The sequence below is a fragment of the Osmia lignaria genome, chromosome 6 (genome assembly GCF_051020975.1).
Source record: "Osmia lignaria lignaria isolate PbOS001 chromosome 6, iyOsmLign1, whole genome shotgun sequence".
NCBI lineage: Eukaryota > Metazoa > Arthropoda > Insecta > Hymenoptera > Megachilidae > Osmia > Osmia lignaria.
Genome location: NC_135037.1, coordinates 1,947,475 through 1,964,007, shown reverse-complemented (window position 1 = coordinate 1,964,007; position 16,533 = coordinate 1,947,475). Strand labels below are relative to the sequence as shown.

At 33.9% G+C, this 16,533-nt stretch overlaps 4 protein-coding genes and 1 long non-coding RNA gene across 6 annotated transcripts; 3 read left to right on the top strand and 2 right to left on the bottom strand.

Moving 5' to 3' along the window:
* Positions 1-770: 770 nt before the first annotated feature.
* Positions 771-7,217, bottom strand: LOC117601538 (uncharacterized). The gene is made up of 3 exons (XM_034318391.2): positions 6,841-7,217; positions 2,852-3,023; positions 771-2,714 (listed from the first exon to the last, which is right to left on the bottom strand). The coding sequence occupies exons 1-3, from the start codon at positions 6,946-6,948 to the stop codon at positions 2,647-2,649; spliced, it is 348 nt and encodes a 115-aa protein (XP_034174282.1). The 5' UTR covers positions 6,949-7,217; the 3' UTR covers positions 771-2,646.
* On the top strand, positions 3,039-3,779 carry LOC117601540 (uncharacterized). The gene is made up of 3 exons (XR_004580735.2): positions 3,039-3,348; positions 3,438-3,486; positions 3,596-3,779. It is a non-coding gene; the product is annotated as an uncharacterized LOC117601540 (long non-coding RNA).
* Positions 7,218-8,344: 1,127 nt separating the features above from the next.
* On the top strand, positions 8,345-9,346 carry RpL36A (ribosomal protein L36A). The gene is made up of 4 exons (XM_034318392.1): positions 8,345-8,412; positions 8,797-8,970; positions 9,062-9,178; positions 9,255-9,346. Exons 1-4 carry the CDS (start codon positions 8,410-8,412, stop codon positions 9,273-9,275), a joined length of 315 nt encoding a protein of 104 aa, XP_034174283.1. The 5' UTR covers positions 8,345-8,409; the 3' UTR covers positions 9,276-9,346.
* CCDC53 (Coiled-coil domain containing 53) lies at positions 9,330-10,470 on the bottom strand. Its single transcript, XM_034318384.2, has 4 exons — positions 10,256-10,470; positions 9,992-10,156; positions 9,649-9,914; positions 9,330-9,491 (listed from the first exon to the last, which is right to left on the bottom strand). Exons 1-4 carry the CDS (start codon positions 10,304-10,306, stop codon positions 9,428-9,430), a joined length of 546 nt encoding a protein of 181 aa, XP_034174275.1. The 5' UTR covers positions 10,307-10,470; the 3' UTR covers positions 9,330-9,427.
* A 142-nt stretch (positions 10,471-10,612) lies between these two features.
* Positions 10,613-16,483, top strand: Tnpo-SR (transportin 3). 2 transcript variants are annotated; one of them, XM_034318345.2, is made up of 18 exons: positions 10,613-10,688; positions 11,128-11,350; positions 11,624-11,827; positions 11,910-12,067; positions 12,179-12,251; positions 12,339-12,470; positions 12,548-12,780; positions 12,873-13,017; positions 13,086-13,232; positions 13,308-13,543; positions 13,624-13,763; positions 13,838-14,029; positions 14,106-14,344; positions 14,434-14,574; positions 14,632-15,000; positions 15,078-15,245; positions 15,316-15,428; positions 15,498-16,483. In XM_034318345.2, exons 2-18 carry the CDS (start codon positions 11,234-11,236, stop codon positions 15,556-15,558), a joined length of 2,868 nt encoding a protein of 955 aa, XP_034174236.1. In that variant the 5' UTR covers positions 10,613-10,688; positions 11,128-11,233; the 3' UTR covers positions 15,559-16,483. The 2 variants fall into 2 exon arrangements, with proteins under 2 accessions (XP_034174236.1, XP_034174235.1); XM_034318344.2 differs by lacking the exon at positions 10,613-10,688 and adding an exon at positions 10,780-10,916.
* Positions 16,484-16,533: the final 50 nt, after the last annotated feature.

Below are 16,533 nucleotides of genomic sequence, written 5' to 3'. Positions count from 1 at the left end.
ATGAACACACAAACCAAATTCTTAGCCTAGGATTTCTTCGTTTACGTTTACTTCGTGACACATTTTTTTTTCATTCACCAGATTTTCATTAAAATTCTTAGATTCCCTTTATTCTTTTTTCCAACTTTTCTTTAATGCTTACCTAACAAACGTAGGGATGTAACGGTATCTGGGCAATCAGCCTGATTGTGATTGTAAGACCCGTTAGCACCAGCAAAGAATTTTCAGAATCGCGTCAAGTACTGGAGCAGAGAATAGTTCCGTAATCTCTTGGCTCAAAGTACAAAACGCAAGTCGATTTCCATATCTTTTGGACATGTTGCAAACGGGGCTTGGTATTGTTTATTAATAAAATTAAATGGACCTATGCTTATAGTGTATGTATATTGTATACTATGAACGCTAAAGTACTCATTTTTTGCTCAGGCACCTGTACTTTAAGATAGTTCTTTGTCAACAATGATCGTCAAGGTACTATCTTGAAGTGTACACGTGAAAATACAGCAGCAGATTGTGTATAAAATCGTAGATTAACAGAGTCATCTTGGAGATGGTATGGTCTGTAAACACACAGTACAATAATTCTTATATATTATTATACCTTCTCTTACATATATAATTTACGGTATTCACGGATTTTCTTATTCGCTTATTTGTCATCGCAATATCGAATAAATTGAGTTTATTGTATATAAACACGTGTTACGCACACAGTCCACGCCATCTCCTCGGATTCAATCTGTAGCAGGGATTCAGTCCACGAATAGCAGTTTTACTTTTTTTTTTTTATCTTCTTTTAATACTGCCATTACTGTTAATTTGTCTTCGGATATTAAACCCATTACTACTTACGAGAACGAATCATTTTCTCTGATCTAACTGCGTTTTATTTAACTATCTCATTCGAAAATATTTGTACATTAAAACGTGGGACATCGTCTCGCATTCAAATTATCGTTACCTTTATTTATTATGCAGCTATGGTACAATGGTATCGTAACCGCAATGTCTCTTCACCCTTTTGTTTTGTCTACCAATCTCCCAAACTAAGTGGTACATCATGGACATATCATTTACAACGATCCATCGACTCTAGCACGAGGAGTATCTTTCAATTGATTGCTAACCAATGAATCGTATTGTTAATGTATTAAAAATGATCAAACAGGGATTAGAGTTCTGTGGGGTATGTCATTAATAAGACATTGATCACCATATACAAGGGGAATTGTAGTAAAGAAATACTGGCACTCGTTCTGTGACAATCAACGAATCATTGCTACGTGCTGTCCATGATAATGAAATTAAAATAAAACCACAGTACATAAAATCAAATGAATTACGCTCGGACGAGAGCAGTCGAATAGGGAGAGTCATTGATTTCTTCTTTTATATATATATATATATATATGTATGTATATATATTATTAATGATGTTTTTGGAATCTCCTATATAATTTATTTTAAAATTATCACTTGACCACATAAATTTATGTGTTAAATAAATGAAATAGTTGCTTGAAAAAACTAAAAAATAATATTCTGTAATATTTGTGTCTGTACCAAAAATTCTCTCCCCACTCTATACACCAAGCCTAAAGTGTAACAACCTCTCCACATTACATTACGTTACATAATATTATATCATTAATAATAAAATGTTTCTTATTCCATAACTTTATACATACTATGTATAATTATTATGCAATGTTAAAGTCACACATTACTCATCCACACTAGCTGGCGCGAGCGCGTTATATTAACTTTAAATTCCTGTTATCTTAGATCGAACAGGAGCATGCAGCAGAATTTTTAAGACTATTAAAACTCTTTTTTAGTGTACATCGAATGTCGAGAGATGTCCTTCCTGTTTTCTTTCTTTTTTTTTATATGAATTTATTTGCTATTTTTGTTGCCTTACGCATCACTTCATTCATTTTATCTCTTATTTTTCTTTTTCGTTAAACTGCTCGCGCTCCTGCAGTCATTGCAAATACACGTTATAGGTCAAAAAAGAAAAAATCGATCATGCGCACAAGGTGAGAGACATTCGTCGAACTACAAACGTAAATTTGATTTCAAATGTAAAAAAAAATCATCACCCACAATTGTTCATTTTACACTATTTAAATACAATAGAGCTTTTTTTTATATCTTAAATAAGTTTTCGTTATAAAACTGTCCCGCGAAGAAAGCCAGATGACGGCAAATACCAGTTAGTAAGGTGGTTTGGGTAAAACGATATATCCGGCATAGGAATACGTACAATGGCAATGTATAAAACGTTACGATTACGACTTGTGTATTAAACGAAATCGACGTTCACTATTCCTCACGACAAATATATTGTTTTCATTCAAACTACCTTACAGTATTTGGTGATGGCTAGACGACCAGAATTGCGAAGAGCCAAGACAGTAGAATTGCGGCTGCCTCTAATGTGTGTCAGCCCACCACAACTCCGGTGAGGTGGTAATCTTTACTTGTAGGTCGGGAGGCAATAGGGTTCGGGCACGATGGATAATCAACATTGCTACCAACCACTCAATATGAGAGTAAGTGTTTGCTGAGAAGACCTGCCGAAGATCGACGACGATGCCATGTGCCTACCTCCCTTCTTACTTACATACTCCTTTCCCTTTTTCATTATGCGTCTTCCTCATCGTCTTCTACTTCCCCCTCTACTTCACCTTCTGCATCATCTTCCTCTTCATCTATAAACACAAAGATTTGATTCATACACAACTTCCTCCGCGTACAGATTACACTATTTATATTACTGTATCTAAATCCATACACGCCTTTATTGATACATAGAAACGTAATATACACTAGAAAATCTTCTGTTTACCTTCGCCCTCTTCTATGTCTTCTTCACCTTCTGGTATATCGTCATCTTCATCGTCTTCTTCCCCATCACCGTCAACTTCTTCCTCTTCTTCGACTTCTTCAATGTCCTCCTCTTCTACTTCTCCATCACCATTTTCTTCCTTCTTTTGTTTCTTCGTTTCGTCGTTCTTCTCCTAAAATAAAATAAATTACGAGTGAATAACAAATGATAATACTTCGGATTTGAAAAAAATCAAATTTTATTATTATATATTTCTACTTATATATGTATTTTATATTTGAAAGAACGGTAGAATTTTCAAGCGATAAGGGGAAACGCAAGTACGGCCGAACGATAAGGTGGAAGGGGAAACGGACGAAGAGGATTCCCTTCCCGCCAAGAAACCTAAGGATACGGAAAGAAACTGGAGGGGACTTTCCGTTAAAATATGGCGAAACAGGAAGACGCTAAGAATGATGGAATTCTTTAGTGGAAGGGAACCATGAAATATGACTATGGTAATATTAAAAACAATAAAAAATGTGTTTATTGATTCATAACTTGTACGTTCATATACGTTTAATATGTGATTTATTTTTAAACGTAGTATCTCATCAAATTACGTTCGATTGAAGACAGAAAGCTGAATCTAAGAGGTTAGTATTAAATCTCAACCACAACAAACACGAGCGAAACGATAATGTTTTGCAAAGTGTAAGCTTCGCACGAGCATTGAATGTTGGCACCTTAAACTCGTGTTCACAGAGCGTTGCTCATGACCAGGGTGAATTTTCGTAATGGCATACACGCGCCGTGTGTATATCGGCGATACGAGGAAAGAGGGCATAGAAAACTCGCAGAACTGCATCATCCAATCAAAGGGACGAATCGACTAAGACTAGGTGGTGGGGGTAAACGTAGGGATTGGCAGACGCTATGATACATGTTTGTAGAAGGGATGTGTTCGTGCTGCGTAAAGCACACGAAAAGGGGAAAGAGAAGCACGAAGAAGCAGCGTGCCTGGATATATCGTGCATGGACTACACACAGCCACTGGTGAAGTTCAAAATTATTAAAAACAATCTAAATATGAAAGTTAAAGATAAATGAAAAAAGAAAATAATTAAATTTCAATAGTAATATTACAAATCATAGGCATCAAGATCGTACTGTTTCAAGGTAAAACGTTTCATATTAACATACGTCTTTATTAAACGGAATGTAATATCTCATTTCATAAACTTGATGATTAAGCATAACGTATCAATATCAATGCCAAGTTAATCTCTATAATAAAAATCAATGGTACTATCTTAACGTTACTCAAGCTATTGTAACGAAGCGTAAGCACAATACCCATCTAATAATATTCTTGTCTCGTCGTACTATAAGAAAGGACACTTGTAATTTATAAAACCGCTGTGATTCAGGATAGTACAGAGCGATTATGATACGTCCCTTTGAAACTTGATGCGCTTTTTCTTTGAACCAGAATCTGTTGGCAACTGCTACTACCGCTATATGCATTCATGGCGTTGTCGAGTAGTTTACAACGAACGGTAAGTGACAGTGACGTACAGACGTCTAGTGGTCATGAAACGACGATGCTATTTGTTATCCCACAAACACGATTACCTATCAACGTATTCCTAATCACGAGGTCTTTCCAGATAACCCAACGCTTATAACCTATTGCATAGATTCATTTCACTTCTCTTGACTCGAGTAAGTCATGAACAATCGTTATATAATTCTTCTGTAACACGTATTAATTTGATCATATTGTGCTATTAAAGACATTTTTACGTACGAATGAAATATAATCGACGCTACAGAACAGAAAACTAACAAATTTCAATAGAAATAATAATCTATGCAATAAGACAATCGATAAAGTAGATTAAATATATTAACAGTAACATAAGATCCATATTTCTGCTTTCCATAAAAAAAAAATATATTCATTTTTTATTGCAATAAATTAAAGAATGTTATGTCTCGTATAAGGTCACAATATTGAACAAATACATTGAGATCTCCAGTGTTATTTGAAATTCCCGCCTTTTTCCCGTCTTCCATATTCGCCTCCACCATAGTGTCCGTGAGTTGTAAATAACATTCATCATATTTGCTACGTAACTACATAATCAGAGCGCAACGGTAACGTATCAAATCAGAATGAAAGCAAATTTTATGTAGGATAAACACTCGTATTTACTGCAATCGGCACGAAGCGTGAAAAAAAAGAAGAACAAACAGGTATTATCAAATTTTCTTATCTCCGAATTGATAAATGAACAAACGTGACTAGGTATAGTAATAAAATAATAACGTATCAATCTAATATAAGAAGCACGTATAATTATGGTTTCCACGTGACATACAATTCTTGCTGGGCGAAGACACCACCACCACAGGCCTTTCTACCAATGTGAACGGAAACTATCGAAGATACCGACATTTTAGGCTAAGAATTTCACCTTGTAACTTCCATGGAAACAGTCGTAACGATGTATTATCGACTAAAAATAAGCAGCTCCCTATCACGACGCCGAATGGTGGTCGGTCGGTCCGATTCAAGATGAAAAATCGCCACGATGTTTTCTCGAAGGTTTGTAACACTACGCGGCATACTACGAAAGACAGGGAAGCAGGAGAGGTACGGGTATATAATACATGGCGTTAGCTGCTGGCTGCGCGCGTGGGGTTTTCGATGGAAAGAGAGAACCAAACGCGGGCAAAAGACGCGGGCAGGGAGACACGGTGCGACAGAGAGAGAGAGAGAGAGAGAGAGAGAAAAGTAAAGCGAGAAAGGAAGCCTTCGGGGACGGTGTTTATGCACGCAGATCGGTAAACAATTTTAGAGCAACACGTCGACCTGAAAGAGATATGTGTTAGTCTATCGATCGTCCGTCAGACACGATTAACCCTCTTACAACGAATTATCGATCAATTACGACAAAGAGAGAGTGAGAGAGAAAAGGCGCGAGAAAGAACGAGAAGAGATGAGAGGAAGGAAGGAGAAGATGGAACGAGTAAGGGAGAAAGCACAATGAACGCGGGCTTGGTTTCAGGCGCCATAATGGAAACCCACAGAGCGGTGGCGGTAGCAACGGCGGTCGGAAAAATGCGCGGGATGCTCGCTTTTCCTACCTATAACTGTAATACTCAAAGTAAAAAATGGCGTCCATTATGTAGAGAGACCGACCGAGCAATGTAAATTATATTTAGAGCGATATTTACTTGAAACACTGCGTATAAGTAAAGAACATTTAATACGAAACCGTACGAAATGAGCACATGGCGCTAGTAGCCAAGATCCCGCCTGATTAATATGTTTATTTTAACAAAATACAACTAATCAATTGTAAATTCTGATGTTAGCCAGAAACATTAAATTCAGATCGGTAATTATAGACGACATTGTAACAACAGGGGTGATCAACCGAACTATCGTGCTCGTGGGAGCCACGCGAAATATGATGGCGTCCCTTGGCGCTCGATCAGGAAAACATTACGATTGTGTACATTCCTGTCCTGTTTACAGGGGGGGAAATTGATACAATTGTGTTTCTTGATGTTATGAAAATATAGAGCCTAATGAAAATGCCGGCCGGCATCCTTTTCTCTTCCATGCCGTCAGTCGGTTGAAACGGCCACTCGACTGCCCGCCCACCGAATTGTTCACGAGACTTACAACGATATTGCGTGCACAATTCAGAAACTGATTTTGATTGGGAACGCAATAGGAATCTATAAATACATTTCACGAATTGGGAAAATTCATTGGAAGAAAATTCATGATTACAGAATTTTCAATTCGCTTATATAAATATGAATCCAAAATTGTAGACAATAACCGTGACCGAAGCAGCGTGGCGCGGAAGCATGGTGCAAGCCGGCATGTACGTGCTTTTCGTGTGTATGCGTATGCTTACGTAGAATCATGATAAAGTATCAAGAATACTGTACGATGAAAAATTAGGTGGGAAAAAAGTACTACAACTCACCTCGGCCGGCCTCTTCATTCCTTTGATCTCACACTTCGCGTCTCCGGAAGCCTTGTCGTTCTCAGTCACCTTCTCTACGGCGACCTCGTTGTTTTCTTTGCTGCTCATGGTGAATAGATGCGTTGGGCAAGATGCCTGAGTGGTCTTCTTATAAACGGTGGAAAAGATAGAGCGATGTGTACACGTAACAAAACTCTGTCCTCGCGCGGCGTCGGTTTCCGGCGAAATGCCCGAGAGAGCAGCGTCGTCAGGCGAAAACCCAAGGGGCAGAGGGGGGAAAGAGAGAAGGGGAAGGAGGGTGAGACTGAGTCGGACTAGTCACGAGTGGAGAGTGCCGAGTACTGACGACTGTGGCGCGAATAGCGCAAAGCGGACTACTACCCGGTCTCGGTTCGCTCCTAGCACATCCAACCTGGCTTTGTTCAAAAATGAAGATGGCGCGGGTTTGAAACTCGATAAATGCCTGATTGGTTGAAATCATAATATTATATTTCGACCTACTACTGCACCTAAATTGAAAGGTTATAACACTAAATAATCTTCTATTATTTCTTGTAAAAGATTCTCACCTAATCCATCCATATGACGTATAAATAAAATTAAATCCTGCGGAGGACGAGGGGTTCGAGAGTTCGTAGCCTGAGTTTGCCGTCTGGTTCGAGGCTATGTCACTGAATTCAAATAAGCTGTGACGCTACCAAACATTAATATTATTTTGAATGTCATTTTAATAAAAAATCAATGAATACGCTATATAAAACAACAATCTTATATAACACAATATAATTATTTTTATATATATTCAGAATTATAAGCATATATTCGATATGACCTACTATGGACATCATGGCGGGAATTATCCTGTAGGTAAAAGAGTGACTTTTTGAATTACGCAGACGCACACCTGTCACCCAAAATTCAACGCTGAATATACTAATTAATACTTCCTCAATTTGTAACATTTTCATATACTTAAAATAAGCTACGTTCTTGTAAAAAATGTAGCAATTTTCTTTTTTCGAAATAAATTAAAGCTGAATAAATTACGTAATAATTGCTACTTAGCTTCATAATGAGACAATAAAGAGTGAAGGTAAAAGAATTTTGCTCTTAATATTCTATATTTATCCTTTTGCACGTTTGCGTATGATTGTTTCAATTTTTATATAGTTTTAGATGCGTATGTATTATGTTATTTAAATAAGTAATAATTTATAAATCATATGCAAACAGAAGTAATAGAATTATACAATATAATTGATATTATTGATTTCATGTCTTATATATTAAACCAATTTTGATCCTAGCTGTTAATGGCGTATATGCAATCGAAATTTTACGTTTAAAGCTATTAAAAACAATCATATCTATTTTTATGATGATTTCATGCAAAATGAATTTTACGAAACAGTATCATATTAAGCATTGTGCTAATATTTATATTTTTAAGTAAAAAACAGCATTAAATTTATGATTTTTATACAGCGTATGCCCTGCGCACATGCGCAAACATGTATACATGCCAGTTTCCGGTTAGAGTATATTTCCTTTCCTTTCTAATCATCCAAGATGGTAGGTAAAGTTTTAAGTGAAAATATGTGTTGTATATCTTCGATTATGCTCGTAATCTTTAAACAATATTACTTTCAAAGCTTCATTTTATTAAAAGGTTGTCATTTCTAACATAATGAAATAAATATTTTATGCTTTTATGAAACATGAGGCAATGTTGTGTTGATGACAACATAACCTTTAAAAGTGACAAACTGTGATATTAATACAACAGTTTTTCTCTTTTATAGCGAAATAGGAAGATTATTACATTAAATTAAGCAAAAAAGGATATTTGGGAGATTATTGAAATTGTCAGTTTAAAAACTATATGTAATTTTAATCGTTGGTTTACAAACAGGTAGGATACGGCAATGTGTATTTTGAATATTTTCATCATTTCAGGTTAATGTACCGAAACAAAGACGTACTTTTTGCAAAAAGTGCAAAGTGCACAAGCCCCATAAAGTAACACAATACAAGAAAAGCAAAGAACGTCATGCATCGCAAGGTAGAAGACGTTACGATCGTAAACAACAAGGTTTTGGTGGTCAAACTAAGCCTATTTTCAGGAAGAAGGTAAGTTTTACTTTCTTAATAATTAAAAAGATAAGAATTAAGTATTATATAAAATATGAATTATGATGTTAATAATATTATCATTATGTAGGCAAAAACTACAAAAAAGATTGTCTTAAGAATGGAATGTACGGAATGCAAATACAGAAAACAAATTCCTCTTAAAAGATGTAAACATTTTGAACTGGGAGGTGACAAGAAGAGAAAGGTAAGCATACAATATTGAGTATTTGTTACAAACTTATACGGTTCATATATTAATTTAACCTTCAATATTTTTTCAGGGACAAATGATTCAGTTCTAGGGTGAAGTTATGTATATTAAATTTCTCTAATGTATTTAATAAGAAATGAAATAAATCCTTCTGAATTTGTATAGTTGTTTATTTTTTTGTTAACTGTATTTTATAATGTGAAAATATTTTATGTGCTCAATAATATTAGCATAACTAAATATTTAATCTGCTTTATTCTCACCATTATTTGTAGACTTCTGCTTAGAAACTATTTGCTGGGAATCACTGTTAATATAAACAAATAGAAACTATGTTAATATATTGGGTGATGCTATTGTTTTAATATACTTTGAAACATATGTTTAGGTTATATTCTAAAACATGTGTTAGTGGAAAATTTAACTTCAATCGTTTAAATTTGGGAACACTGATTAATACTTACTCCAATATAGATGGATCCAATCCTTCTTGTTCCATTTTTAATTTAACTGCTCCTTTTGGTACACCAAAGTGTATCATTTTTAAATATTTCTCATAACGTGGGTCTTTACTTATTGGTTGCTCATCAATCTGTACATTCTTAGGCTCATCTTCTTTATCATTGTCAGGTTCATCTATTTCTGCAGTTTTTTCTTCTTGCTTAGTACTATTATTTTCTATAACGTCTTTTGTGCTTTGATCTTGTTCTAAACTAGGGACAGATGACAGCTAAAAAGAATGGACAAACCATTTAAATGTTGTTTGTAATTTTCGTTATTTATTAAGACATAAAAAGCTTGACATACCCAAGATTCTAAAATCTCTAACGAAGCTTCAATTTTCTGAAGCTTATTTTCAAACTCAAATAGCCTTTCTTCACATGACAATGCAAATTTATTAAGGAATGTTACAGTATGTACAATAAAATGATTAATAAAAGAAATTGTTCTCTTCTGATTAATTGGAGGAACCTAATAATAGAAATGCAATATACACAGTTTAGAGAATGTGACATTTTCTAATGTGACGTATAGCTATTTAAGAAAAGAACCAAAATCCAATATGTGCACCTTTGTGTAATCGATAGTTGGTTCAATTATCGGAATTTTGTAATCATTCATTGTACGTTCTTGCGTTTATTGTCCGATTGTCAAAAATCATAAACCTTGGCTGCATCGCTCCCACGAATAACGCAAAACTCACAATAGAATGGTGTCTACTGAGAATCGAAATTTTTTGGCAGCAGGTATATACAACGCAGTTCACCAGAGTCCATAACTCCGACGCGCAGGTTGGAAGATGGTGGGGGAACGCAGCGAGCTCTCTGCTAATCGCTTTCCACTTCGTTTGGGAGTATCGCCAATCAGGGCGAAGATGCGCACTAGAGAAGCGCGAAGAACGAAAACTGGTCTTTTCGCAGTTATGGACTCTGGTGAACTGCGGTATACGCGTCTTCTCTTGTGAAACACTTCGTGGATAACATAGTCGGCGGGATATTCGAAGGTCTATTATGTCTTAAACTATTGAAAGATTTATCAATTCTAATATTAATAACAAATACTAAGTAAAATCATTCAGACTATGATTTAGACTATAATATTGCTGTAATTTTTATGTGTTTCAATCCTCTATATTAGAAGTATATATTAAATGAAATATAATAAAACAAATATTTGATCCATGATGATTTTATGGTTGAATTCTGATTGATAGATATATGTGACAATTACTGTAAGTTTAAATCCAACCTATGAGTTAATAGTGTAAACGAAATTCTGTGTAGAATAGAAAAAGTAACTTTCTGTTAATGAATTCTTTTTAATCGTATATGTTTTAAACTACTGGCAAAAACAGAATTTAATAAAGAAATTTATTTGTTATAAGTCGATAAAGCAGAATAAGCACTGATAATATGAACGAGAACTTTTTGGTGATTGTATAGGTTGGACTTGAAGATTGGATGTAACGCGGTAGGAAACGCGACTGATCTGTTGTCAGTAGAAATTAACTGTATGGATATTACCGGGAAAATAATTGTTTTTTGAAGAATGGAGTCACCACCTGACCTGGAAACTGTTTACCAGGCTGTATATTCTTTGTATAATAATTCAAATCCTTCAGGACCAGGAAAAACATCTCAATGGTTGGACGAATTACAAAAATCGGTAAATTATTTGTTAGCGGTCTTTTTGTAATCGCTCTTATGTATTTCCTGTTTTCACACATCTGTTATTTTGTATTTTTACCGCTGTATCAATTGTTAAATTATTGTTAATCTCTCGATTCGAATACGCGAAGTTCTAATTAAGAACTAAATAAATGAAACACTTTCTAACCTCACACTGTAAAATCTTATTTCTGTACTTTTATATGTTGTAACACAAAATTTCAATATAAATGGGTAACATAATGATTGTCATATTTATGTATTATTTTAGGTATTTGCATGGAAGATAGCAGATGAAATGCTGCAGCAAAAACGGGATGTTCAGTCCTGTTATTTTGCTGCACAAACAATGCGCACTAAAATACAATTGTGCTTTCAAGAATTACCTGCAGAAGCTCATATTTCTTTAAGAGATTCTTTAATGAACCACATATCCCAAATTAATGAACATACCAATTCTGCTATTGTTACACAGGTCTTTTTATAATATATTTTATATAATCTATCATTTGTATAACACATTTAGATAATCATAATAATGAGAAATATTACTATAGTTATGTCTAGCATTAGCAGATCTTGCATTACAAATGTCTACCTGGCAAAAACCAGTTGTTGATTTAATTAATAGATTTGGTGGATCAACTGCAAGTTTATGGCCATTACTTGAGTTGATGACAGTATTGCCAGAGGAAGTAAATTCAAGATCTCTTAGGTATAGAATGATGATCTTAATAATGCTTTAAGTATAATACATTAATGAAATGCTGTAAATATGTTTTTCTGTACTTACAATTAAATGTTTTGTTTAATTTAAATTGTATAGATTAGGAGCAAATCGTAGACAACATATATTACTTGAACTCAATGCAAGTGCAGATACAGTAACTGAATTTTTGGTAAGTAGTCTATGAAAGTACATAAATATTACATTTTGATCATTTTTTTTTTAATTAAAATATCATTAATCATTGTTTCATATTCAGAAATTGTGTCTAAAAAATGGTGGAGACAATGTACAAATTCGTATAACAATTATTAGATGTTTTACAAGTTGGATTGCAGTACATGCTATACCTCTTGTACCCACAAGCGATGTCATTGTATATACTCTTCAAGTAAGTCTTTTCAATAATAAAAATTCATGAGTTCGAATAAACTTTAAATGCAGTATGTATAATATATTACTTTTTAGATACTTGGAAATCATATAACTGGTTCTCAGTTACACGAGGCAGCTGCAGATTGCATATGTGTAATTCTGCAAGTTTTAGAGGAAGACAATAGTAAAAGTCGGGATAATAAGGATAGTAATGTAAATCAGGAGTTAGATATACAATTACAGCAATTACAGCTCTTCCTTTTCACTAGTGTAATGACCTTAGAACAACCATACCATTTATCTGTTGCACATGAAGATATGGACAAGTAAACTTTATTTCTTTTATGTAATTAAAAATACGGTAGATCTTCAAAATCAGCTTAGATATTTATTTAATTGTTGCGTTAATACTGTTTAGATCGATAAATTATTGCCGCATTTTTACGGAATTAGCTGAAACTTTCCTGGAAACTATGGTAAATGGCTGTGCAGGAGGAAAACAACATTATGCTATTAAAATCCTTGACCTTGTTCTAGTTTGTGTTGGACACCACGACTACGAAGTAAGTACTTTTTGTATGTATTATATTTACTACCATTTATTAGAATAATGCTATTATATTTGTACTAGGTGGCACAAATAACTTTTAATCTGTGGTATCGTTTATCTGAAATTCTATATCAAAAAAATAGCGATGACCTTAACGCTGTATTTCGACCTCATATTCAGAGATTAATTGGGGCATTGTGTAGGCATTGTCAAATGGAACCAGACCATGTTAGTAATCAAAATATTTAACTTAATTTGTACGTTTTTTTATAACAATGTTACAAACATCAATTTTGCAAACAGTTGGGTCTAGTAGAAGAGGGTGCCGGTGGAGAAGAATTTGCAGATTTTAGAAATCGCGTGTCGGAACTGATAAAAGATGTAGTATTTGTAGTTGGAAGTAGCCATTGTTTCCGGCAAATGTTTGCTTCTTTAACGGGTGGTCCAGGACCCCAGGGTCAACCTAATCATATACCTACATGGGATTCAACCGAGGCGGCATTGTTTGTAATGCAAGCTGTTGCAAAAAATATTTTACCGTAAGTTCGATAAAACTGAATAAAATTTTCACGAAATATTTCTTTTACAATGTAAATCCTATAATGACGTATGATTACAGAAAAGAAAACGACGTAGTTCCAAAAGTAGTAGAGGCTATTTTAAATTTACCGGAAAATACTCACATAGCTGTTCGTCATACAAGTATTCTTCTATTAGGAGAACTTTGTGAATGGATAAATAGTCATCCTCAATCGCTAGGTAAAGTTTTGAAACGATTCTGTTGAATATTTCAGTCTTTGTTATATTATGTTTATAATCGGATATTATTGCAGAACCTGTTTTAAATTTTCTCTTGACTTGCTTAAGTCAGAAGGGTTTAGGAAGTGCTGCTTGTGGAGCATTGCTAAGTATTTGTACAGCTTGTCCATTACATATGGCATCACACTTTCCGGGGCTGTTACAAATTGCACGGTCTCTTGACAATTTCGCTATTAGTAATGAAGCAGCTATTGGATTACTTAAAGGTAAAATAACTTGGATGTTTCATAGAAATATTAAAACAGAACTTGGGAAAAATATTTTTGTGTTATTTTGAAACAGGAGTTGCAATCATCATGTCTAGTTTACCGCGCGAAGAGCTTACTCAAGCTATGAAGGAGTTGTGCTGGTTCCAAGCGAGACCATTATGTGAAATTATGGAACGTAGAATTCAGATTGAAATAGGAACAAAGACTGATCCTGTGATATGGTTAGATAGATTAGCTGCTATATTTAGGCACACTGATCCTCAAATTGAAAATCCTAATGAACCTCACCCTTGCCAAAGTGCTGTAACTGAAGTAGGTTTTGCTTTTAGTAGCGCAATTTAAACTTCAACAATAATTCATTGATGTTTTACTAATGTAACTAATATTACTGTTGTACACAGATGTGGCCCATATTATCGAACGTATGCACAACATATCAACATGACGCAAAATTGATGGAAAGGTGTTGCCGTTGTTTAAGATTCGCTGTTCGTTGTGTAGGAAAACATTCCGCCCATCTACTTGAGCCACTCGTCAAACAGGTATTTCTTACTTATAGAAGATACATTGTATAATTTAATTAATTTATAAATTTTCAGATCGTGCAATTATATGCAGCTCATCAACATAGTTGTTTTTTATATCTTGGTTCAATATTAGTTGACGAATATGCGATAGATACAGAATGTGTCTCAGGTTTATTAAGAATGGTGGAGGCATTTATCGGACCTACTTTCAATATCCTTCAACAGCAGGATGGGTTAAAAAATCATCCTGATACAGTAGACGATCTGTTTAGATTATGTGCAAGGTTCCTTCAAAGGGCTCCCATACCCTTTTTACATTCAGTTGTGATAGAAAGTATAATTGACTGTGCCTTGATGGCTTGTAGCTTAGACCATAGAGACGCAAATGTCTCAGTAATGAAATTCTTTTACGACCTTTTACATTGTGGTCGTAATTATGAGGTAATTTGAAAAAAAAAGGTATTACTGTATCATTTGATCATCGTATAATTTTTAATGTTTTCTTCTTGATCGTTAAGAATCGAGCGGATTATCCAATACGAAGAGAATTGGTCCAAAACATATTAAAAGAAAAAGGACAAACACTTGTCGTAAGATTACTTCATGCGTCTGTGTTTTCATTATCATCCTACATGTTATCTGACGTAGCAGATGTTTTTGTTGAACTTTCTCTAAGTAACAGAGAAGTAAGTAGAGTCTGATTATATTAATTTATCATTTTTCTATTATATAATTAAACTAATGTTTATTATCTAGTTACTATCGAAATGGTTAGAAGAAGCCATCAAAACGATGCCATCACAAAACGCAGGTGGTTCTCCTACAGCACAACCCGAACAGCTCTTTGAATTTCATAATACGGTGACGAGGTATATAATCATAATTGTTAATATTGCTTCCTTAACTATTAAAGTTTCATATAAATTTTTTATTTATAGGGCAGAGAGTGCAAAATCCGTGAACCATGCCTTACGTACTTTTGCCCGTTTGTATCGTTGATGCATTTCGATGTAAAATTAAGGTGAAGAATGTCAAAATTATAGATAGCAAAGATCTTCCAAAATCCTTCATATATGCAATATGTTTGGAGATATCAAAAAACAAGATTATTATGAAGTGGTAAGTCAATGCTGTGTAAGTGTAATAGAAAAAATTTTTAATACTTTGTACTTGTTTACTATCTACACATTCCTTCACAAAGTATGTCAAAATAATCAAATTCAGCTAACTTTCTTATAAGATATATTTAATAATTTTTTTTTTTAGCACAAGCATTTTTTCATATAAAAGTATTAAACATAAAACTTCTTTATATACCACTCTTTAGTTGTTTTCTGTTATTAGCATAGTTTTGTTCCGTTTGTTTCCTGTATTTCTTGACTATACAATATTAATGCAAAATAACACCCGGATTATCTATTATATGTGTAGTAGGTATGTATCTAGTCAGCTATTTACAATAATTTAACACTATACATGCTTTGTAGATAACGTGTAGGTAGTAAACATTAAAATGTCAGATCGATTGTATACTTTCTGCTTTCCATCTTATTTACGTAGATAAAATTACAATCGAATTAAATTATTTCAAAATATGAAAGTGTATCCTATTCACTTTTTAAATTCATTAATATTATTTCATAACTATGTTCTCAATGTCGGTTGTTCTGTTAAAAAATATTTCTGGTTATGCATATTTTATCTTAAATGACTAATAATATGGAGAGCAAAGAAATTTGCGAAACAAAACACCCAAATGAAGTGTAAATCTATACAATTCTGAATAGGTAATACACATAATACAAATCAGTTGTGTATACATATTAAAAAGAATGAAACATATGCATGAATTTTATTGGATAATATGTACAATTAATTCACACTTCTGTATTTTTTTCATATGTCTCACAAAATATAATTTTATATATATTTAGATCATATTTATGATTAGTATGATGTGATATATTATAAAGA

What these genes read in the sequence shown, in the direction of transcription:
- LOC117601538 (XM_034318391.2), bottom strand. Translation starts at nt 6,948, where the DNA reads ATGAGCAGCAAAGAAAACAACGAGGTCGCCGTAGAGAAGGTGACTGAG. An exon ending in GAATGAAGAGGCCGGCCGAG is followed by an intron (nt 3,024 to 6,840) that starts GTGAGTTGTAGT and finishes ATTTTATTTTAG; the next exon opens with GAGAAGAACGACGAAACGAA. An exon ending in AGACATAGAAGAGGGCGAAG is followed by an intron (nt 2,715 to 2,851) that starts GTAAACAGAAGA and finishes TTGTGTTTATAG; the next exon opens with ATGAAGAGGAAGATGATGCA.
- RpL36A (XM_034318392.1), top strand. An exon ending in AGCCTATTTTCAGGAAGAAG is followed by an intron (nt 8,971 to 9,061) that starts GTAAGTTTTACT and finishes ATCATTATGTAG; the next exon opens with GCAAAAACTACAAAAAAGAT. An exon ending in GAGGTGACAAGAAGAGAAAG is followed by an intron (nt 9,179 to 9,254) that starts GTAAGCATACAA and finishes ATATTTTTTCAG; the next exon opens with GGACAAATGATTCAGTTCTA.
- CCDC53 (XM_034318384.2), bottom strand. Translation starts at nt 10,306, where the DNA reads ATGAATGATTACAAAATTCCGATAATTGAACCAACTATCGATTACACA. An exon ending in CAACTATCGATTACACAAAG is followed by an intron (nt 10,157 to 10,255) that starts GTGCACATATTG and finishes TTCTATTATTAG; the next exon opens with GTTCCTCCAATTAATCAGAA. An exon ending in TTGGATCCATCTATATTGGA is followed by an intron (nt 9,492 to 9,648) that starts GTAAGTATTAAT and finishes TTATATTAACAG; the next exon opens with TGATTCCCAGCAAATAGTTT.
- Tnpo-SR (XM_034318345.2), top strand. Translation starts at nt 11,234, where the DNA reads ATGGAGTCACCACCTGACCTGGAAACTGTTTACCAGGCTGTATATTCT. An exon ending in TCATTGTATATACTCTTCAA is followed by an intron (nt 12,471 to 12,547) that starts GTAAGTCTTTTC and finishes ATTACTTTTTAG; the next exon opens with ATACTTGGAAATCATATAAC. An exon ending in GCACATGAAGATATGGACAA is followed by an intron (nt 12,781 to 12,872) that starts GTAAACTTTATT and finishes AATACTGTTTAG; the next exon opens with ATCGATAAATTATTGCCGCA.